Source organism: Triturus cristatus, chromosome 7, assembly GCF_964204655.1.
Source record: "Triturus cristatus chromosome 7, aTriCri1.1, whole genome shotgun sequence".
Classification (NCBI taxonomy): Eukaryota; Metazoa; Chordata; class Amphibia; order Caudata; family Salamandridae; genus Triturus; species Triturus cristatus.
In genome coordinates, this window is record NC_140590.1 from 794,276,935 (window position 1) to 794,301,122 (window position 24,188).

Sequence of the window (24,188 nt, forward strand, 5' to 3'; positions counted from 1 at the left end):
ATATATATATATATATATATACATATATATACATATACACACACATAGATCGTAGGATCTGCTTTTATGGTTACCCACACTATTTGCTTGACGTAATGCTGTTTCTGACTAGTCTGACTGGGATCCTGCTAATCAGGACCACAGTCTCTGTGTTTTCTCCCCTAAATTGGTTTGGTGAGTACTTAGGTACATCCCAGATTGGACACTGGTGCAACCTTATCAGTCCCTAGTATATGGTACTAAGGTACCCAGGGCATAGGTACACCAGGGGTTCCCTCATGGGCTGAAGCGTGCATTATGCCACCCACAGGAGGCCACTCAATTTGTATCTACAGGCCTGCCATTGCAGCCTGTGTATGTTGGTGCTAACACCACTTACAAAAGATGTAGGTTTACCTATATCTAAGGTCACTGCACTTAAAACCTATAAGTCTCCCCTAAAGCAGGCTTTACAATCCTGAAGGCAGGGTGCTTGGTTCTAAGTGTTAGGCGGCCCCTGCATGAGCAGGACACCCCTACAGCCCATGGAGTCCATTCTCCTGGGTTGTAAGTGAGACAACCATATGACAACCATATGACGTGATGACCATCTCAACACTCGCTGTAACGAATCCTATCATGTTTGGTATCAAACATGTTGGAATCATACCCTCACACTGTAAACGGTGTGGGAGGTATGATAGAATGCAGTTGGAATCATACCCCCACACCATAAACAGTGTGAAAGGTATGATTCCATGCACCATAAAGCTCCTTTGGGAGGCCCTCAGTGCTCCCAGTACTAGTCTTCCAGTCGCGGATAGCAAGCTAGGGCTGCTGCCGGCCAGAGACATGTTTCTGCCCTCCTGCTGCTGAGCCAAGCTCGGGCAGGGCAAGGGAGAACAACAGGTATCCTGTCACAGGGATGTGTGACCACCTCCCAGACAAGATTTAGTATATTGCTGCAGGGTGGGGGCGCTTGCCGGCACCACATAGTCTGCATGCAGGGTACACTTGGTTCCCTCCATGCATAGTCCAGTCCAAACCAGGTCAGGGAACAGTTGGCTCCGGCTCTGGCGCAAAACTGGACAAAGGACAGGGGAGTATCCTCCCCCTTGCCCACCCCCTCCTTAGGGAGGGACCCCTGAATCGTCCCATTCCTTCCCTTAGGGTACTTAGGGGCTTAGCTGTGGGTGGGTCCCTAGATTCGACGTGGGACAAGATTCATTTTAGACACCACTTCTTCTTCGACCATCTGGGCACTTTGAACTTCTCTCTGGGCATCCAGGCCACAATTGGGAAGACTCCTGCTGCTCCTGATCACCTCGCCCTGCTTGTATGCTGCAACGTCTACGCCTGTGCTCCATACAGGAACCTTCCAAGGCCTGTGTGTATCCAAAGACACCTAAAGGAATCTCCCTTGAAGTGAAGGAGTCACTTTCCTGCATCTGCAGGCACAGCCACTAAGCTGACCGGTCTGCTGATCCTGGCCTCCCATGGACCCCAAAAGGCTTAGCAACACAGGTGGTGGTTCTTCACATCTCTCGAGGCCTGACCTGTCCTTTCATCAAGTTTGAGGCCAGTATCCCTTGTCGGAGCCACAGAAACTGAACCCCTGTGTACCGCGTCGACTTGCAGTATAAAAGTCTTGATGGCTTCCTTCCACCAAGATCTTCCGGCTCCAAGTAGCTCCAACCTCAAGCCTCTCCAGTGACCAAGATCTTCATCCTCACCGCAACACATGCATTGTGTGCCTGCTTCTTTGGTGAGTTGCTCGAGCTAGGTTATGAAGAGCAGGGAAACCTTCCAGAGTGTGTTTAATTCCTCCAAGCGTCCCTCCCCCAAGATGGAAGGAAGTGATTGTCACCAAGGTACAAGGGGAGCTGCTTCCAGAAGACTGCGATTCTGCATAGTGAACACTCTCCACTTCAAGGGACACTTTCTGCTAAACAAGGGGATCACTGTAAGAAATTGGATTCATATCTCCAGTTCTCCTTATTGGATTTTTGTCATTTTGGTGGAATTTTCTTTATTCAGTTTTACTCCATTTTCCTAATTTGGTTTGGTATTTATACTGTTTTGTATTTTGATTTTATTACTGTTTTGGTACTGCATAATTACTCTACACAATGCCTTAAGTTAAGCCTGGCTATTCTGTGCCATAGCCACCATAGGGTTTAAATTGCATTTATATTGGGTTGACCTAAGGTTAATTTAATGGTTTTGAGAGTTCACTCTGACGAGAGTTCACTCTGACAAGAGTTGTGGTCATTCCTTGAGGTGGGTAGGCTCCCACCCCAACTAATAATGCAGTTTCTTACACAATATTTACACCATCCCCATGAACAAGGCCTTGGCTGCTCCACTAACACTGGGTTCGGAGGCCGCCTCTCCATCTCAGACCCAGCTCCCAGCATCCTGGGCAGAGTGGAGCACAGCAGGTCAGGTCTATTCTGCTAGGCCGCCATTGCAAACGTTGGACCTGGGGAAATGTCTGACATTATTAAATGTGAGTGCAGGAATGTGTTCGTGTACACCAGAAGAAATGATGTATGTAAAGTGTATGGTTTTCAACAAACACTGAAGCGATTATGAGCCAGGGTCATGATTTATGGCAAATATTGTTCTCTTGGAAACTGCCCTTGAGATCCCATCCTGCTTGGGGACTCTGTTTAATTCAGGGTTGTAAAAATATACAAGAGGCTGAAAATAAAACAAATGTCTTTCCCCGACGCTCGTGGACACGCAGTGAAAGCACAAACACTTCAGCCACAAACACCCTACATCACTATGTGCCAGTCGCAAAGCAGACCCAGGTAAGCGTGAAGGCCACGCCGGGAAGCTTTGAGAGCGCGGAGCTGCCAAGGGGTGTCGGTCACAGTGACCAGGGGAAGCCCTGGTGGCGTGGGCCAGTCGTGGTCCGCAGTGAAGAGGCTCGTCTGGAAGAACCGAGGCGGACCAGCAAGTGCACAGTTATTCAGACATTGCTGTAAACTGTATACACAGCGCTCGGCTCGCTGTTTACATGCGGCCCCCAGACATATACAGCCAAGTGTTCTTTAAGCAAGTCAAAGAAATAAACAGAAACCACTTGTCCGTAGCGGATCCATTCTTCACATAGGCGCCGAATCCACAGAATGCATCATTTTTATGGATTTTCTTTCCTCGCTTTAGATATTTTGGTAGGTTGCGCGAGATGTAAGTAACAGTACCGCATCATAACACTGTGAAGCGCTATGCAGACTAATTGAACATAAAATGCAAAAGTCCCCGTCCGCGTTAATAGATGGTGACCCAAAAAGCAACCGGCCCCATTGCTACAGGCCTGTCGGGCCCTCGCCCTCTTCAGTGACACGGGCACACAGAGGTGTGCTGCTGTCTTCTGGTAGCAGCCTTCAGGAGAGCAAAGTAAACAGCTCGGAGGGGGGGGGGCGCCCCTCCCCACCCGACCTCTTCCCTGTCATGGCTCCCTCTCTCCATTGGCTGGGGCTGAGGCCTGACAGGCCTGCAGCCGGGCTATATAAGGCGGGAGCCGGGTCCTGAAGGGTTAAACACTTTCCCCAGAGCCCTAGCGGTTGAGCCGAGCCGAGGAGGCGCCCTCTCTGATCCTCCCCGCTTCACCCTCACACTTCATCGTACTGACGCCTCTGTGAGCTCGGGCTGCGCTGACTCCTGGCCTCGAGTCACAGACCTCCGGGAGGTGTCCGAGGAGTCTGACGCGGCCGAAGGAGCATCTGGAGGCCAAGGAGGCTGCGAGGAGTTGGAAGGCTCCCCGAGGAGACTGAAGAAGCAACGGACTGTGTGGAGACTTCAAGGGGTCAGAGGGGTGCCCGAGGGTGCCTCTTGACAGGTATTTGGACAAGAGGGGGCAGTAACATCTACGGCAACCTGTGGCTGACAATAAGGCCATGAATCTAGTCGGAGGGTACCACCAGCCGCACCCCCACGTGATGCACGACCCCTTTCTCTTCCCCCCCAGGTGCCCTCAAGACCGGCCCTACTTCCAGGGCTGGTTGTTAAACTCCGCGGAAATGTCTCCTGAGTTCGCGAATCCACCGCCCTTCAGCCCGGAGTACGCGGTCCCGGGGCCCGTGCAAGGGCCCGGACGGCTGGAGACCCTGGCGGGGAGGCTGGGCAGGCGAAAGGGCGGGCCCGGCCCCCCGAAGAAGGAGCGTCGGAGGACGGAGAGCATCAACAGCGCCTTCGCGGAGCTCAGGGACTGCATCCCCAACGTGCCCGCCGACACCAAGCTCTCCAAGATCAAGACCCTGCGCCTGGCGACCAGCTACATCGGATACCTGATGGAGGTGCTGGCCCGGGACAGCCAGCCCGAGGAGGCCGAGGCCTTCAAGGCCGAACTCAAGAAGGGCGACAAGAAGAGGAGGGGGGAGACGGTAAGGACCCGGGACCCGGGGAGAGACCGTGATGAACTGGGGGTGGGGGAAGGCAGGGGGTAGAAGAGGGTGTGAGAGACCTATAGAAAATAAACTAAGGGTGAGAGGAAAGAAGGAGAAGGGGAGCCGTGAGGACCTGGGGAGACACCATACACACAGTAAAGACAGAAGAAAATGTGCATTACATGGTAGGAAGGCGGCAAGGAAGCAAAACAGATAAAAAATACAACATGAAAAGTAGGTAAACAGTGCAGGGGAGGGCGAGAAAACAAGCAAAGGTGGCTAACACAGTCCGGTCACCAACCAGCCTTGAATGTCAAGAGAGAGAGGAGTAAACTCGGATATTGAAGTCTAGGCTGGTTGATGTTGGACAGGGAAGTATTTGTTGTATGAAGCAGGGGGTGAGAGGGAAGAAGAGGGGGAGTCGGTAAGGACATTGGAAGACCTGTATGGACCAGGGGAGGGGGAGACCTCTATGAAACAGGGGGTGGGGGAGGGAAGATGTGGGAAGAGACAGCAAAACCCTGTATAAAACCGGGATAAGAGGGAGACGGTGGGAGTGGAGTCGGCAAGGATCTGGCGAGAGGCCTGTATGACCCAGGGGTGGGGGAAGAAAAGGAGACAGTAAGGACCTGGTTAGGGGGGTGGGGGGGTTGTAGTTAGCTTGGAATACAGCGATGACCCCAGCCCTGGGGAAGAGAGGTATGGACTGGGGAGGTGTGGATAGGTACCTGGGGGGATAAATCGGAGAGGCGATAAGGACGGGAAACCCGAATACGATATCTCTAAAAATCAAAAAGAACATCGGAACTCAATGTAATAAAATCCCTACATTGTAAAATATCTAAAAAAAACTTAGCAAACTACATGAAGCAGAGTAACTAGCATTAAAATCATAATTAATTTAATAAGAAAATGCAAGAGTGTATACTACCTGCTTTTATTTTTAAAATCACAACCCTGCAGAGTGACTTGAAAACGGTGGATTAAACGCACACTCACTCTCCGACGAGCCGCACAACACACATTAAAAATTGACACAACTCTTCACACAGTTGGAAAATAGCTTTTTTAAACTATGTAAAAAAAGATCTCGAGGTATATTCCTTTGACTTTTGTTCTCGGGGATGCTCGGCGGCAGTTTTCCATTTTATGGGACCGCGGGTTAATGTAGTGGGTTACTTAAGTTAATTTCTGCTCATTAAAGTGCTGGGGCGCCCGGTCCCCGGGGGCGACCTGCGCTCGTCACCGGGCGAGGAAGACATTTGTAATACTCGGTTCTCTCATAATCACTCTGATATTATCAATGGCCCGTACTCAACCAGAGGGGCATCTGGAGCCGGCCGGGGCCGCAACCCGATTAGAGGCCTTCCCAGAAATAGATAATTCACTTATACACCCTGCCCCCCACCCCCTTCAGCGAGGCGGCTGCTGCTCCAGGGGCTACGTCACCCCATTTATAAAATCCAGAAAATGGCAAATCATGTTTCCGAATAGCGGGTCTTAAATCAGTAATTGTACATTTTGGAATTGCACGAATTCTGCTGGAAACTCCACAATTAGCAGCGCGCGCAGAATCCTCCCTTTTACTAGCGCCGTGGCCTGTGCCTGTGCACCGCATCATTAGACTTTAAAACGTCGGATTTTATGTGTTACGATCCTTTCCTAATTTGTTGTAAAAACGTGTGCGCTTCGGAAAGAATCCCACGCAGCCCATTAAAGCCTCCGCCAGATAGCAAGGGCCGGTAATGAGGGCTTTCAAATAGAAATCCAGATTCCTGGCAGGCGCGCAGACCGCAAGGGACGGGCCTCTACACTTTTTCAGTTCCATTTTCTTTTCGACATTTCTCCCCAAATTGTCCGTGCGAAATGAGCAGTATTTCCGAAAGGTGTTTTTGTTTATTTAACTGAAAAACAGGAAACTCCAGGACCAATTTATTTGTAGTTGTACAATCCATCGCATAAATCAATATGATTCGTATACAACCTTCTTAAGACTTTTATATTTCTCTGAAAGGGGTTCCTCTGACGCACACTCGTAGAACACAGCGGCACGTTCTATTTCCCTCCGCATACTGTCTTGTAGTTTCGCATTGGAACTCGCTACATTCTTGCCAGGTACGAACCCTCGGTTGAAACTGCGCACTGAACAGCTCAACAGTACAGAACTTCTCGACCCCGAGGACGTTTCTTGCACCTTCGTGTGTAGACTGAGCCCAATTTCCATCAGACACAAATACATTTTCCATGTCTCACGAGAAAAGCCGGGCCATCAATTTGCAGTGCTCTGGCTTGTGTCAGCCGCGGGGAAGCAGTTTTATATGCACGGCCGTGCGGGCCAGTGGGCGCCGTCTGCAGGAGCCCCACACAGGCAGCGGTTGTCTGAAGCCCCCAGTGCAGGATATAGAGCAACGTCGGGGCCTTCCCAGGCCGGTCCACTAACGTATATCTGCAAACACCGTGTCCTTCCCAGAACCAGAAAGGTTAAGTGCGATATCACGGCGCCTAGCGCTCCGAAGTAACCGCGAGGTGAGCTGTAGAACGAATGACGCAGTGAACAGCGAGGCCGTGTATGCGAGCACGAGGGGCGACAGGGCCGTAAGTAACCTCCAGACTACTGTACTTGGAGAATAAGTGTGTTTGAAGAAGAGCCGCCATAACAGAACTAACGCGACATGGCCGCGACGTAAAGTATACGGATGTATCTTCAAACGGAGACTGTTTCAGCATTCGCAGTGAGTTAAACTGTGCACAATTAACGGTAAGGAGAGGTAGTCCAGTGGCTACAATTCTCGCATTGTACATTTGAAGATCTCACAAAACCGGGTGATGTGGGGCAGACTGACGAGTGGCCCACCGACGATGCAAAACTAAGGGCCTGGTTTAGAGTTCAGCCAATCGGCTGCCAAGTTATAAGTCTATTAGGATATAATACACTCTAATAAGGCAGGCGGGTTGCAATCAGAACACATAAACCCCCGTTATTTAAACTACCTAAATATCCAGTGACTGGAGCCTCGCTGGTAAACATAAAACACATCTTTGCAAACAGCAGTGCCCCTAATGTAAAACGTGTAATGTAAGGTGCGCCCACCAGGCTCAGCGCTGCAGCTACGCATGCGCACGATGCTTTAGTACTCGGAAAAGTGCCTGACATACAAAGAAATTCCATTCAAATACTTCAAAAACGCAAGTATGAGCCGACATCGCACCTCTTCATCAAACGGGGGAAAGGTGCATTTATGTTTACAGAAAGAGTAGCAGTTGCGTCGAACGTAGGCCTTATATGACATTAGCTATTCACATCCCCCACCCTCCCAGGATTGGTATTTGTGTGTCAAACTATATATATATATATATATATATATATATATATATATATATATATACACACACATTTGAATACAGATTATGTACATATATATACATGTTTGTCCACATACAGATGCATACCCACATACACGGTGCTTTTATTTAACAAAGTGCAGTGGTATAAACCTATAGGTCACTGGGGTCCGTGACATATGGACCATACTTCTCAGTCCATGTGAAGCCTAGGTTTCATCCTGAATGACAGCCGCTACCAGCTTCTCTATTGTCCATTGGTTAATCTAAACACAATCCTTCCCTCCGAATTAGAATCCGCGCCCACTCTCAGCTTTAACAACGTCTCCCTTCGATGGACGCAATGTGTTTGTTAACAGTGTACATGATATAGTTTCCAAATTTCTACATTTTTAACTGAGAAATGAAGCTTCTGGCATTTTTAATTTAGCCAACCACACAGCATAGCCCAGTGTTTGACTTATGTCTTGGGTTAAAAAACAAAACACGTTTTTTAAACCGCTGCCAAAAATATGCTAGCAATTCCTTTAAAGAAAAAAAACATGAGCTCTGTAGACAACCACAAACCCCCTTAACCTAGCTGTGCATTATGCCAGCTGACTAGCTCAATGGCATAACCATTCGAGAGGTAAACATATACATAGATATATACCTCAATGGCATACACCCATGGTGATGGAGGTAACTATATAGATATATACCTCAATGACGTATGCACATTCTGGAAGTAAATAAATAAATAGACATATACCTTAATGGCTACGCCCATTCTGGAGGTAAATAGATAGATATATACCTAGATAGATATATTCCTCAATGACTTACGTACATTCTGGAAGTAAATATAGAGATATATACCTCAATGGCATACGCCCATCTGGAAGTAAATATAGAGATAGATAATATACCTCAAAGGCGTAACCCATTCTGGAGGTAAATAGATAGATATATACCTAGATAGATATATGCCTCAATGACTTACGTGCATTCTGGAAGTAAATATAGAGATATGTACCTCAATGGCGTACGCCCATTCTGGAAGTAAATATAGAGATATGTACCTCATGGGGTACGCCCATTCTGGAAGTAAATATAGAGATATGTACCTCAATGGGGTACGCCCATTCTGGAAGTAAATATAGAGATATGTACCTCAATGGCGTACGCCCATTCTGGAGGTAAATATAGAGATATGTACCTCAATGGGGTACGCCCATTCTGATAGTAAATATAGAGATATGTACCTCAATGGCGTACGCCCATTCTGATAGTAAATATAGAGATATGTACCTCAATGGCGTACGCCCATTCTGGAAGTAAATATAGAGATATGTACCTCAATGGGGTACACCCATTCTGGAGGTAAATATAGAGATATGTACCTCAATGGGGTACGCCCATTCTGGAAGTAAATATAGAGATATGTACCTCACTGGCGTACGCCCATTCTGGAAGTAAATATAGAGATATGTACCTCAATGGGGTACGCCCATTCTGGAAGTAAATATAGAGATATGTACCTCAATGGGGTACACCCATTCTGGAGGTAAATATAGAGATATGTACCTCAATTGGGTACGCCCATTCTGGAGGTAAATATAGAGATATGTACCTCAATGGGGTACGCCCATTCTGGAGGCAACTATATAGATAGATCTATACCTCAATGGCGTACGCCCATTCTGGAAGTAAATATAGAGATATGTACCTCAATGGGGTACGCCCATTCTGGAAGTAAATATAGAGATATGTACCTCAATGGGGTACGCCCATTCTGGAGGTAAATATAGAGATATGTACCTCAATGGGGTACGCCCATTCTGGAGATAAATATAGCGATATGTACCTCAATGGGGTACGCCCATTCTGGAAGTAAATATAGAGATATGTACCTCACTGGCATACGCCCATTCTGGAAGTAAATATAGAGATATGTACCTCAATGGGGTACGCCCATTCTGGAAGTAAATATAGAGATATGTACCTCACTGGCGTACGCCCATTCTGGAAGTAAATATAGAGATATGTACCTCACTGGCGTACGCCCATTCTGGAAGTAAATATAGAGATATGTACCTCAATGGGGTACGCCCATTCTGGAAGTAAATATAGAGATATGTACCTCAATGGGGTACGCCCATTCTGGAAGTAAATATAGAGATATGTACCTCAATGGGGTACGCCCATTCTGGAGGTAAATATAGAGATATGTACCTCAATGGGGTACGCCCATTCTGGAGGTAAATATAGAGATATGTACCTCAATGGCGTATGCCCCTTCTGGAGGCAACTATATAGATAGATCTATACCTCAATGGGGTACGCCCATTCTGGAGGTAAATAGATAGATATATAATGTCATGTCTATTATCAAAGAGCTCTTCATAACTTCACGCGTTCTATGATCTCCCATCTCTTCATTGCACACTAGCAGTTTACAGACATCAAATGGAATGCTTTTGGCGGGAGCTTTGCGGTTTCCATACCATGGCATGTCGTCATATAGCTGGCACTAGCTCTAACAGGAGCACTCACTTAAGGCAACAAAAGGGAGACTAGGGCGCAATATGTGTTTGAAAGGGATGACGTCACATTCACAGGATAACACGAAATACGGTGCGGGGTTCAAACTATTGTTGCTTTCTACGGAATAAAAGCAGCAATAGATGTGTCTCAGTCTGACTCGCGTCCCTCTACCCTGTGCTCGAAGTGCACTGAACAAAAAAAGCAAGGGAAGTGTGATCCCGAGTGCCAAGTGTTGGGGTCAGTGAGGGTGGGGACACGGTCAAAGGAGAGGCTAAAAAGAACAACATACTCTATACGTACTTTGTTGGTCTTAAGCCTAAAGGTAACTGCTGATCTAATACCGCGCACCTTAAATGAAATATAAACGCAAGTTAAGCACTGGGAGGTGCGTAATTTTACCTAATAAACCTGTGTCGGTTAATGCGACCCCTGCAGATATCTGCGCGTGTAACCAGAGACCACAGAATGAGATCCTGGCTGGTGCAGTGGAAAGTAGTGATCTGAGTATTCCTAGTGCTACGAGGTGCCAGACTTTGACTGAAAGCACTGTGAATATATGTTGTATACATTTGCATTACAGACACTTTAATATAGTTTGTCACAAAATGTGCAAAAACATTTATGTTTAGGATTAAACAAGTGCTTCCAAAGTATAGATTATGGTAATACACAAAATGTATCTAGTTCATTTTTTTTTTTATAACTGTCCATTCAACCATGCACTCCACAGCTCAGATGGCAACATCCGTGCAACATCTCTTAAAATAACTCTGTCACCAAGGAGCATCAAGTGACTCAATCAATTAAAGCCAATACCGACTTCCAAGCAGATTAACCACTTACACACGTACATACATTTACTTCAGGCAGCAGGCACTTCAGCGAGAAGGCTTGTTTCTTGTTTAGTTGTCTGCCCTTCCCTCAGCTTCCAGTTCACAGCACAGGAGAGTGGAGACTCCCTCCCTCCTAGTTCAGGTGAGGCATTCTCAACTGTCCTAGTTAAACACACACACACACACATATATATATATATACACACATATATAATTGAAAGGTTAAAGATTACTTAAAAGTTAGGAAAACTTCACTTATTTTTTTCTATACAAACTTTAGAAATTCAAAAGTTATAGCTACGGGCCACCTTCAATTTACTAAAAGTCGCACACCTCCGTGCGCAGTCTTGTCACCTCGCACGCCACACTGCATTTACTATAACTTCTCCCTTTATTGGTTATACCCTTGCATATTACATGACTTATACCATGCACAATTATAGAAGAGAGAGAGGCGGCTACGTTTTTGCACAAAATTCTGTCCGGTGCCCGGAGAGGCAGGTTTGCACCAGCCTGTGCCACGTCACTGTGGCTGGACATTTTCAGCCAGAATGATGAGACCGAGGCCTGCGGTTTAGCTTCGATGTCTTGACTACGTGGTTATTTCGTTCACAAAAGTGTATCAGGTTGTGCAACTCTTCTGTGACAGGCAAAGTCAAAGTTGCGCGCCACTCTCTTGCGATGTTTCCATATTGCGCTAAAGGAACGGAGCGCTAAAAGAGCGCATGCGCGCCAAACTTAGAAAAATATGATCAACAGAAACTTTTGGACAAAACAGGGTGTGCTTCATGTCTACTTAAAAAAAATGAATTAGCTTCAATGTCTACCCACTGTCCAGTGACGCTGGGGCAGCAGCCATGCCTGCCTATGGAGAAGGGGTTGTGCCCAGAGAGGTGTGAGCCGGACAGTGCCAGCAAGAACAAGCAGGACTTCAGCAGGGTGAGCGCCCTGGAGTGACTAGCTCAAGGTTTATAGTCAGCAGTGCCAGCCTCACCCAGGGTAGTGCCTGATAGCGTCACAGAATGGTCTCCTTGCACTTCTTCCTCAGAGCACTAGGATTCCTGCTAGTGCCAGCTTCCACCAGCAGTACCTTCTCACTGCTCGATCAGATACCTTAAATTCAATTCCGCTTTATTTTGGCTCAAAAAGCCACCAAAGCACTTAAAAACATTTTACAATATAAAACATAAATCGGTAAGTATATAACTATAGTTAAAATACAATTCATAACATTCTATGGGTTATAAAACGACAGATTTGATATAATTAAAAGACTTTAGGTTAGTGGGCACACTGAAGGATGTGGGAAGGTAACAGTAGGGTCACATATTAGGGTACAAGACTGAACGTAGGAAGTGCAGTATATCACATTACTACATCATTCAGGGATGGATTTCCAGTTACCAGGGAAAGCTTTGCCCTAGCTTTCCACATAGCCAGTATATAATGTGTTAGTGCAAAAGTTAAGGGCTTACTCAGATCAGTTCTTGGTCTCCTTTTGTATTGTCTAGTGCCTAGTGACGGGCACAGCGGTGATATTCAAGAACACCTACTGCTCTCGTACGCCGGGCAGAAAAACAGAACATGATCTAGGGTCTCCTCGGGGGCACCACATGACAGGCAGCACCTCTCTTCGGCGCTGGGTACCTTCAAACTAACACTGTTTTATTCAAAGATTGTTTACACTCTTCTGCTCAGGCAGTGGCGGTTTCTGTCCAAGGGCGTTGGGGCTCCGCCCCTTTACATTTACAGTGAAAACATCACAATTATATCCATGCAAAAAACTGTTTTGTTGCAGTCTAGTTAGAAGTTGGGGCACTGTCTGCCCCACTCACGTCATGGTAGTGGAGAAAGATGACTCTCAGCGTTGGTCCCCCTGGTGGGGCCAGGCTGACAAGCTCACCGCCCTGAGGCCTCTGAGGTCATCAGCTCGGCAAAGACTGAGCATCCAGGCCTAGTCTCCACCCCCTAGGCAAAAACTGAGCATCCAGGCCTGGTCTCCACCCCCTAGGCAAAGACTGAGCATCCAGGCCTAGTCTCCACCCCCTAGGCAAAGACTGAGCATCCAGGCCTGGTCTCCACCCCCTAGGCAAAGACTGAGCATCCAGGCCTAGTCTCCACCCCCTAGGCAAAGACTGAGCATCCAGGCCTGGTCTCCACCCCCTAGGCAAAGACTGAGCATCCAGGCCTAGTCTCCACCCCCTAGGCAAAGACTGAGCATCCAGGCCTGGTCTCCACCCCCTAGGCAAAGACTGAGCATCCAGGCCTAGTCTCCACCCCCTAGGCAAAGACTGAGCATCCAGGCCTGGTCTCCACCCCCTAGGCAAAGACTGAGCATCCAGGCCTAGTCTCCACCCCCTAGGCAAAGACTGAGCATCCAGGCCTGGTCTCCACCCCCTAGGCAAAGACTGAGCATCCAGGCCTGGTCTCCACCCCCTAGGCAAAGACTGAGCATCCAGGCCTGGTCTCCACCCCCTAGGCAAAGACTGAGCATCCAGGCAAAGACTGAGCATCCAGGCCTAGTCTCCACCCCCTAGGCAAAGACTGAGCATCCAGGCCTGGTCTCCACCCCCTAGGCAAAGACTGAGCATCCAGGCCTAGTCTCCACCCCCTAGGCAAAGACTGAGCATCCATGCCTGGTCTCCACCCCCTAGGCAAAGACTGAGCATCCAGGCCTGGTCTCCACCCCCTAGGCAAAGACTGAGCATCCAGGCCTAGTCTCCACCCCCTAGGCAAAGACTGAGCATCCAGGCCTACTAGGCAAAGACTGAGCATCCAGGCCTAGTCTCCACCCCCTAATGACGTTCGGGTAAAGTTAGCCACGGGCGTTTCAGATTGAAGCCCGGTTTCGCCAAGTCTCCCCGTCAATCAGGAAGTGGAGAGCATTGTCACCCCACTCTTTCCCAACTCGTCACAGGGTGGGGTGGTATCCACCCTGTGACGAGTGGGGAAAGGGTGGGGCTAGACTGGCTCCAGGGGTGTCTGGAGGAATGGAGTCTGCGCAGACTCGCATGGACTGGGGTGTAACTGCACACTGCGCGCGGGATTTGAAGCTCAACACAATGTTTAGGTCCTTTGTGCTGAAGCGTTGGTCACGTCATGGTTGATTTGAGTTCATGTATAGCAGTAGTAGTGCCGGCAGTGTCCTTGCGCACAGACACAGCACTGTAGGTGTGCGTGGTGACTCCACTCTGACTCGTCCACGCCGTGTCTGTAGGTGCGAAGGAGGCGGCAGACCAGGCGGGCACCTTGGCAGAGTAAGGTAAAAACAAGTGTCAGCGGCCGGCCCGGCCCATTTTGTAATACAATGTAATTGGGCCTATTTCAGGGCCTGGTGGTGGTCCTGCTGCTGTCCCTGGGATAGTCAGTCTGCCTAGAGTTGAGTGAGAGTGCAGTGCAGACAAGCGAAGCCAGCATGAGGAATGTGCCCTGCTTCTTTCACCAGCGTGTATGAGGCACAACGTTGGGCTCTCGCGCCACCGAAGAGGCGAGAGCAGCTGCACTGGCGGCAGGGCTAGTGTAATACAGCGCTGTGAGATTGCAGAGTGCCCCAGGGGGGGGGTGCCGAGACCGGGAGGGTAGTACAGCCCAGCCTGGTCTGGTGAAATGCAGATGCACGGACACCGGAGGGAGAAGTGAGCGCGCCTCGTGTGGCCCCGGCTGCCCAGGAGTGTGAAGAGATGCCATGCCCGGCAGAGGATGACTTCAGATGGAGCTGAGTGAGAGCTCTGCACACAGACCAGCCCCGTAATGCATGTTCCCTGCTTCCCTCACTTGCACCTATGAGGCATAACTTGGGCTCTTAGGTATGATGCTTAAAAAACGCCATGACATCCATAGTTCTCAGCTATACAAATGAGGTTTTGAATCTTGTGGCATCCGGGCATGAAGGACACACTGAATAGGCAAGACCAGCTGGTGGCTTAGTGGACTAATGCGCCCACTGTAGGGGCCTGTATTTGGCATCTTGGTCACAGGTACAAATCCTGGAGAGTTCACTGAGCCTTTCATCCTACTGAGGTTAATAAAAAGAGTGCCATAGAGTTAGGGAACAAACTGTTATTCAGTGCCAAGATGCCCAGGGGTGAATGTGAGCTTTGCAAACACACATTATGTTAGGGACTGTTTAAATGGCAAAACGGGTCTCTTTTTAACAGAAAACAGAATGTTTGTTTTTCTGCGAATTTTGGAAAGTTTAGAAACTGTTCTATATGCAGCACATCATTAAAATTGTGATTATTAGTCCCTACCTATCCTATTATAATAAATATATTAGCCTGACATGTATTCACACACTTCTGGACTGCTGCACACATCGCTAAAGAAGGCAGTCAGGATTGCCTACTGAGCCAGGCCTATGAAAGATATTCCTTTTTAGCCAGCTTTTTATCTAATTTTTCTTTAAAAAGATTTACACAGGAAATGGGGATTAACCTACCAAACAAATGTCTTGCCCCCACCACCCGCCCCCCACCAAGCCCAGCCACACCACTCACAAAACTCACCAGCCGCCACTGTTTTGAGCCCTCCAACTTGCCTTGTTTATACGCCATGCGCTAGTTATTTTTCTGCACTACTAAGGCTACTGGGTTTTGTGTTCTCTCTGTACTAATGTCTTGAGCCTGTCCCTCAGTAATGTTTTGTGGCTCCTACGGCCATGATATTTTCAAGAAGCTACTTTTGGGAGTCCGAGATAAGTCATAACTTTGCACAAAATAAAAATGTTATATATTCGCTAAAATAAACAGTTATATGGGTTTTATGAGAACACTAAGAAACCTAAAACACATAGAAATTCACCAGTTGTGGTGAAATACACAACCATAATACTACCGCCCAGGGCTTTAAGTGGGATGAAAAAACTGGGGGGTCTCTCAAAGGGGCGTGGCCAATATAATTAAGGGCTTGGCTTAGAAACACGTAAGCTAAAATCTTTGCTTAGCATGGTGTGCCACCCAAATTGTATTTTTCTGTGTCTGTCATTGCATCCAGATATATGATAGGACATGTAACATCATACCTACAACAAGTCGGGACTATTGGCTTTGTCAATGGTTGTTAGCTGCATAAGATAAATAAGCAGAAAATATGGCTTGTATATAATATTGGAAAAACTTCCACTTGAAGCTCTGGTGACACCACGACAAAGTTGCTGCACTCGAGTTTCAAAAAGAGAGGGGAAACGTGGAGAGAAAATGACTCTCTTTGAAGGATTTCACTTCCCCAACAATGCTCACCTGGCATGACGTCATGCCGTAACTTCTCCACTAGTGAGAAGTGAGCAGTGTGAGCACGCGCACATTGATGTGCCTGCTGTCACTGCAGTCCGGGGGAAAAAACGGACCGCCTGTGCCAGGGCACAAAACAGAGCCCGATAGAGACCCGTTTCGAGACCCCTTTAAAAAACTGCCGGTGCTCAGCACCGGTGAGACCCGACACACTTAGAGTTCTGCTACCGCCACATTCACTTCTTATTGGCATCACAAATTACATCATCAATGACATCGTCAGCATAAAAAGCAGAAAAAAATGACCTGTGTTCATTCCCCGATGGAACACAGAGAAGGCATGGCCTCCCTGCTCCATACAGACATAGAGGGCATCACCTCCAGGGGCATAGGGCACACATATATGGAATGGACACAGAACAGCCTATCACCGTGCCAATGAACACTACACCTAAAGGTGTTTGGCGTACAGGGCATGGCCTGTCACCATGCAAGCTAACACTATGTACAGAGGTGTATGACACACGGGCCATGGTCCGTCACCATGCTAGTGAACACTATACACAGATATATGGCAAGCAGGGCATGGCCTGTCACCATGCAAGCTAACACTATGCACAGAGGTATGACACACTGGCCATGGTCCATCACCATGCTAGTGAACACTATACACAGATATATGGCAAGCAGGGCATGGCCTGTCACCATGCAAGCTAACACTATGCACAGAGGTATGACACACGGGCCATGGTCCATCACCATGCTAGTGAACACTATACACAGATATATGGCAAGCAGGGCATGGCCTGTCACCATGCAAGCTAACACTATGCACAGAGGTATGACACACTGGCCATGGTCCATCACCATGCTAGTGAACACTATCCACAGATATATGGCAAGCAGGGCATGGCCTGTCACCATGCAAGCTAACACTATGCACAGAGGTATATGACACACGGGCCTTGGTCCGTCACCATGCTAGTGAACACTATCCACAGATATATGGCAAGCAGGGCATGGCCTGTCACCATGCAAGCTAACACTATGCACAGAGGTATATGACACACGGGCCTTGGTCCGTCACCATGCTAGTGAACACTCAACACAGATATATGGCAAGCAGGGCATGGCCTGTCACCATGCAAGGTAACACTATGCACAGAGGTATATGACACACGGGCCTTGGTCCGTCACCATGCTAGTGAACACTATACACAGATATATGGCAAGCAGGGCATGGCCTGTCACCATGCAAGCTAACACTATGCACAGAGGTATATGACACACGGGCCTTGGTCCGTCACCATGCTAGTGAACACTATACACAGATATATGGCAAGCAGGGCATGGCCTGTCACCATGCAAGCTAACACTATGCACAGAGGTATATGACACACGGGCCTTGGTCCGTCACCATGCTAGTGAACACTATACACAGATATATGGCAAGCAGGCCTGTCACCATGCAAGGTAACACTATGCACAGAGGTATGACACACGGGCCATGGTCCGTCGCCATGCTAGTGAACACTATACACAGATATATGGCAAGCAGGCCTGTCACCATGCAAGCTAATACTAGTATACATAGAGGTATATGACACTGACGGCATGGCACCATGCTAGTGAACACTATACACAAGGGCATTGCCTGTCACCGTGCCCTTCAAGCCTCTGCCCAAGGATTGTACATTCTCTACTCTTGTGCATGACTGGTCGTTGGCCCTGCCCTGTGCATGTTTGTTTAAATCGCTGATATTCTACTGTGCGTTATGTTATCAAAGCCGCCATGTCCAAGGTGATGTTCTATTCACAAGCAGTGCACTAATAGTTAAACTTGTCCCTTCAACCAAAGTTTTTTCAGGAGGTTTCTACTTTTATATCATATGTTAGTATTACTTTTTTTTTTTCTTCAAGAGAGACGTCACATAACGGCTCTTGAATAAAATTGTCCTTTACTGGGTGCTTCAGCCACTGCCCAGGGATTCCTGGCAGAGAATGGTCTCGAGGGCACAGCCCGCCTTGTCCGGAGGGCAGGACGTCAGGGCACGGGCTACGGGCACAGCTGCCGCGGGGCATGTGCTGTGTCCTGTGAGTGGGCAGCAGTGCACGGATCCTCTGCCCACGCCCGGCCCGTGCCCAGGCACTACTCCTAGAAGACTCTCTATCGAAATAATAAAAGAAATGCCGGCGGGCCACATAATGGTTTCTGGATAGCACATGTAGTAAAGCGCGTCTAAAAGTGAGCATTATAGTTCACAACGGCGGCCGACACGTGGACGTACAAAGAGGCACATTTAAAGGACAGTTTCAGTCCCCCTCTTGCATGTACCTACGCCCCAAGCATGTGTGGTTTTCTAGCGTCCCCAACACAACCGCATAAATTGTGGACATAGCTTGTGGTCTAGATGGACAAACATATTTTAGCTCTTTGCCCCAAACAGATGGACAGCTCAGATATAGTTTGTTGTTCAACAGTCGGCTCGCACACTCGAGTGCAAATATATAAAAAAAATACAATCGTTGTCTTATAGAAAAACTTCGATGCAAGTTTAACTAATTTACATAAAACCAAAATTGGGTCAAGACTTTATCTCAAGTTCAGTGTTGCAGTGTCCGTGACTGAAAATTCCCAATACGAATTTTAATCAAAAATGATTTTTTGGGCCTTTTGTATAGATTTGCCCAACTGGGCTAGAGTTATTAGTGAAACTTCAAAAAACATATGTTTGGAAAATTAAACCATAAATTGCAAGCCCTATAAACGACTAGGCCATATTTGTTTTTTCGCTTCAACGTTAATGGTATAAGTGTAGGAGAGAGAGACGAGATTGTTGTCGCATCATAAATTTGAAAAATACCCATGAGAAAGATGCCAGTTTTATTAAGTTTGTAATATAAATTCTGTCCGGGGAATCAAAAAAAAGGGGCTTGATGTACTTACAAATACAAAGTGAATTAGTAAAGCAATATCTGAAATGTAAATGTGTACGGGAGTTTTACAGATAAAAAGCAAATGTATGACCCATGTATTTTAGTATTAGCATTATTAAAACGGCTTTCGTGTTTTGTGTGCACACACACAGCCGAGTAGGATGGGGTGAATTGTTTTGCGAACGAGGTGTGTACACTAGTAATTGTTCCTGTCCATACATTGTTTCAGTGTAGTGCATTAATAATGCCCCACAGACACTCACATAACGCTGTGCCGTGGGTAACTCATTGTATCCCGGTAATGTCGTCGGTTGCACCCAAATCTTTGCTGTGGCTCACGAGCCCTACCCCCGCCCCCTCCCCCACTCACACATTGTACTGCGTGCACACATTATGTGCTGTGTGGCTAGCGTAGCGTTCCCTCCCCTCCCCCCCCCACACACACACGGGGCCGCGTGTACCCCGTCGTGTGCCCAGAGATGTCCACGCGCTTTGTTCACGAGCCCCCCAGCCCCCCTCACACACACAGACACTCTGGGCCGCGTGCACCCCGTCGTGTGCCCAGAGATGTCCACTCGCTCTGTTCACGACCTCCACCCCACACACACTCTGGGCCGCGTGCACCCCTTCGTGTGCCCAGAGATGTCCACGCGCAGCTGTTCACGAGTCCCGCGCGCGCCGGTAGAGCTGCGCCGTTATGACCCGAGTGTGGTCGGGCCCTCGGCGGACACTGCGCGGTGAACGCTGCCTGCGGGAAGGGGTGGGCGGGCGGTTGCCGCACACACTGCTGATGTCGCTTCTGCACTAGTCCCTTGTTCTGAACTCGTTCTGTTGTTCCAGTTTTCCTCTTTTATTCCCAGTCTCTCTCTTATTGTGTGCTCCTTCCTGCTGTTTTCTACGCCTCGTTTCCCGCCGCTCTGGAGTGTGCAGTCTAGTGTCTGTGTCTCTCCTCCCCTCAGTAATGTGCACTCTCTCGCGTGTGCTGCCCGTATACGTGCCACTTCCGAGTGAACTGACTCACTCTCACTCCTCTCTCTCCTCTCTCTCTCCTCTCTTTCCTCTCTTTCCCCTCTCTCTCTCCGTGGGCCTTTCTATCTCTCTTTCTCCTCTCGCTCTCGGAGGGCCTTTCTATCTCCCTTTATCCTTCTGTCTCTCTCGGTGGGCCTTTCGATCTCTCTTTATCCTTCTGTCTCTCTCGGTGGGCCTTTCTATCTCTCTTTCTCTATCTCTCTGTTGACCTCTCATATATCCATGCCTCCTGCTCACGTTCGTTCTCTCTCCGCACAGGGGGAAGTGTTCCCGGCCTCGCTGGGCCCAGGAGAGAAGAAGATGAAGGGGCGGACGGGCTGGCCTCAGCAGGTGTGGGCCCTGGAGCTGAACCCCTAGCGACGCGCACTGACCAAGGACTGAGTGTGCAAGGAGAGCCGACTCCGTGTCCAGGCCGGGACTTCCTTTCACTGACAACTGAGTGTGCAATGCCCCCAGGACTCACAAGCGGGGAATGCAAAAAATGTGAAACAGGGGAGAGAGGATGGCCAAGAACAGGCCACAGGAGTGCCTATCATCATGTCCAGCGTGAGAAACGCAGGCCCCACGGATCCCAGCCGGGCAGCGCCATTCTGTGTCCCAAAAAGGTTATAAGAGCGAACTGCGCCTCTCGAGAATGCTCTGTTATCCCTGGAGTACACGTTTATGAACCTGGAGAGAGTGGGTGGCCACAGAGCCCTGAGCGACGACGCAGTGTCCCGGGGCTCCAGCAAGGGGGTGTGCGCGAGGGGCGACAATAATGGTAGGAAAATGATCTGGTTAAGTCAATCGAACCCCTGATTATTAATTCCATTCCATGAAAGCATTTTAACTGCGCCATATGCAGGTGAGGGGAAAGGCAGAACGAGTGAGAGAGACCCCCGTTACACAGTCGCCACACCTCAATGTGATGTGAACCCCTACCAGTTGGGAGCAGAAGAGGTCTCTGGGCTCAACCACACGCAGGAAAAGGGGGGTGGGGCAGATCGGGGTGCCCCAGGGCTCCACTGTCTGGCCTTAATAAGGACAATCCGGCGAGGCCGGAATTGCCAGGCCACGTGCCCTCAGAACAGGAACACACATCATTAGGCGCCTCTTGGGCGAGGGGCCACTCGAGTTCCTATGGCACAGTCCTCGAGGGACCCTGCCTGGGCATACCGTGCCAGCCCCTCAAGGTCACCTGGGTAACCGGATGCTGCAAGGGCTCTGCCCACTGACACATTCACCCTTTCCCTTGCATAGGCAACCGTCGAGCCCCTTCAAAGGTCTGCCCCCACTGCGGAGTTTCCCCATGAAATATAGAGTTAACATGCTAGGTATTGTTTGTGTTTTATCAAATTCTCCCAGAATGTGTGTATGTTGCTTCTAAAAGTCTGCCATTCTTTTCCTCGACCCTGCAAAATACTGTGCAGATAAGTTACAACAACTCACAGATAAAGCGCCTTCACAGGTTCGGTAGACAGGCGCTTTTCCTTGTGAGTCCCCCAAAGGCACCTCTATGCATGCTCAGCTCCCCGTATAACACACCTGCCCAGTTTGGTACCTTTGACACCCCTAGTGTTTATCCGTGACAAACTGCCCCTTCCTTTATGTCTCGCCCATCAAAAGAAAGAGAAAAGGAGGGTGGTGGTGGGGGCACGGGAGATGGTAGAATGAAGTGTATTCGGCCAGCTCCATCAATGTTCACTTTCGGTTTTTTTCAAAAGCGAATGCACGCGTTAAAGCCCTGACCCGGAAACCTTGGAATGAGGGTGAACCAAAGCTGGAGTGGGGTGCGTGGGGTAGGGTGACTGGGGCTTACCTCCTGCTGTACTACCTAACTACCTACCGGCCCTCTCTCAGTGACCCCGTCCCACCAACCTACTGTTTTGTGAGTCTGGTTCCTGTGTCCTGTTATTTCTGTTTATTGTTCTGCACTTCCCTGCCCATGAGCAGGAAACGTTTATTTTTTGTACATAATAAAAAGTGTTGTTTTTCTATGTGGTAAAAATATATATATTTAACTACCTAAATGTCCGAATTTACTGTATCAAGTTTTTTTCTCCTACCTCAAATGTATGACCACTTTCCTATCAGATCAAATATTGCAAAGCCAAATATTTATTGGTTTTTTGACAGAAAATAAAGTTTTTATAGAAACATATTTGCTGATCTGTCTGTGTTTTATAAGCTTCTTGAGTCTTGTTTTTCGGTTTCAGACTCTGCGCGTTGCACCAAGGAACACGGCCTAAGGGGCCGACTCAGGGTAAGGAGGTAGCAGGGCAGCTGCTAAAAGTGGCAGACGCCCACCCGCTATACTTTGTCCCCCCACACACATATTTCAAGGGTGCGAGAAAGCAGTGTTCCTGACTAGAAGCCTCCACTGGTTCTGCAGCTGAGAATGGTATGTAGGGCTTAAATAAGTTGGTTGCCATGTTATTTTAAGCAGTACTCACTACGTGCAAGACCACCAAGTAAGCCACCCAAGTCTGCAAGCAACAGCATGGGCATTAGGGGCATTTCTGTTGTGGGTACTGGCAGTGTAGCCCCCTTTTAAGAGGGCAGGAGTATATTGCCAATCCACATTGTGCCTCAGCCAATTGGCCATGCCGCAAAAGCATGATAGAAGTGCACTGTCATTACAGACAATATGTTTTCACATTGAAATGACCATTACATTTGCACAGACATACAGTTTTACTGAGGAAAGTATACAGCAAACAAACGATAATGTGTGGAAATGGCATCACCTATAGCGGTGGTTTTTAACCTTTTGATTCATGCGGACCCCCACTTAATACCCCACTTAATCCCCCAAAATCAAGTTTGATTACTTCAACTAGAAAACAATGCACAAAAAATACAGAAATACGTTTATGTCATAGCAATATACAAATGTTGACATATTTTATTTAATTCACAAATATAAAAAAAATAACTTACATTTTAAAGGGAATGCAGTAGCTTTTCTAAATTCAGTTGAGTCCATCTTTCATCCATACTGTATTCTGTTAGATGCACTTGCACTGCTTCCACAAATAAGTGGATACCAAGGAGGATATCAATTTAGTTTTTAGTCTCCACTTTCAAATTCCATTAAATTTATTGAACATTTACAATTTGACGTTTGCTTTTTTGTTTATATACATTCAATAATCTTTTCATATTTAATTTTCTAAGCAGTCACAGACCCCCTGGGTAGGCATGGCTGGACCCCAGATTAAGAATCACCAACCTAATATAGTGATTTGTTTTGATTGTATTAAAATATTTGTTTCCAGCATGCTTCCGAATTGCACAAAAATAGGCTTAATTTGTGCTTTCTTTCTTCTGATATATTCTGAAATAATCGCAGTTAATTTAGACATTTTGTGCTATGCTAGAAAAAAGCCTTTCCTTTCACATCCCAGATTGTCAGATAAACCCTCTCACTTTGAAGTCAGAGAGAAAAGTAAACACCAAGCTCCCTCGCACGGTAGAGTCTGACATTTGACCTCTGTATATGAATCCACAGCGAATGTAACCAGATAAGAACAAAATGTATGTATAGGCCTGTTTACATAAAGTGAGCACTAGTGTAAGAATACAGTAAACAGGCTATGCTTCACGGGAGCAACTAACTTAAGCTGGACGGCCTAAAACAAATAAAGCCAGCAAAAAGAAAGCTAGCAACTGTGAGTTGCAAAACACAAACCAATGGTAATCAATAAGCGGAATGCATTCGCAGGGAAGCTTTCAGAATGTCCCCAAGATGTTTTAGGCGTAGACTTCGACTTAAAAAGCACATGAGGGACAGAGCAACAAGGAGGGTGGGCGAGATACACATAAGGGAGCGAGCAAATCAGGATGAAAGGAGATGCACGCAGGCAAAAGCAACACAGAGCGCAGGGGGAGAGAAGCGCACAAGAGAGAGAGCAATATGGAGTGTGGGGGGCATGGAC

General features: G+C 47.9%; 1 protein-coding gene across 2 annotated transcripts; it reads left to right on the plus strand.

Annotated features, from left to right (window-relative positions):
- The first annotated feature begins 3,538 nt into the window (after positions 1-3,538).
- On the plus strand, positions 3,539-22,411 carry HAND1 (heart and neural crest derivatives expressed 1). 2 transcript variants are annotated; one of them, XM_085617638.1, is made up of 3 exons: positions 3,545-3,829; positions 3,959-4,373; positions 20,530-22,411. In XM_085617638.1, exons 2-3 carry the CDS (start codon positions 4,011-4,013, stop codon positions 20,626-20,628), a joined length of 462 nt encoding a protein of 153 aa, XP_085473764.1. In that variant the 5' UTR covers positions 3,545-3,829; positions 3,959-4,010; the 3' UTR covers positions 20,629-22,411. The 2 variants fall into 2 exon arrangements, with proteins under 2 accessions (XP_085473763.1, XP_085473764.1); XM_085617637.1 differs by having other exon boundaries at positions 3,539-4,373.
- Positions 22,412-24,188: the final 1,777 nt, after the last annotated feature.

What these genes read in the sequence shown, in the direction of transcription:
- HAND1 (XM_085617637.1), top strand. Translation starts at nt 3,888, where the DNA reads ATGAATCTAGTCGGAGGGTACCACCAGCCGCACCCCCACGTGATGCAC. An exon ending in AGAAGAGGAGGGGGGAGACG is followed by an intron (nt 4,374 to 20,529) that starts GTAAGGACCCGG and finishes CTCTCCGCACAG; the next exon opens with GGGGAAGTGTTCCCGGCCTC.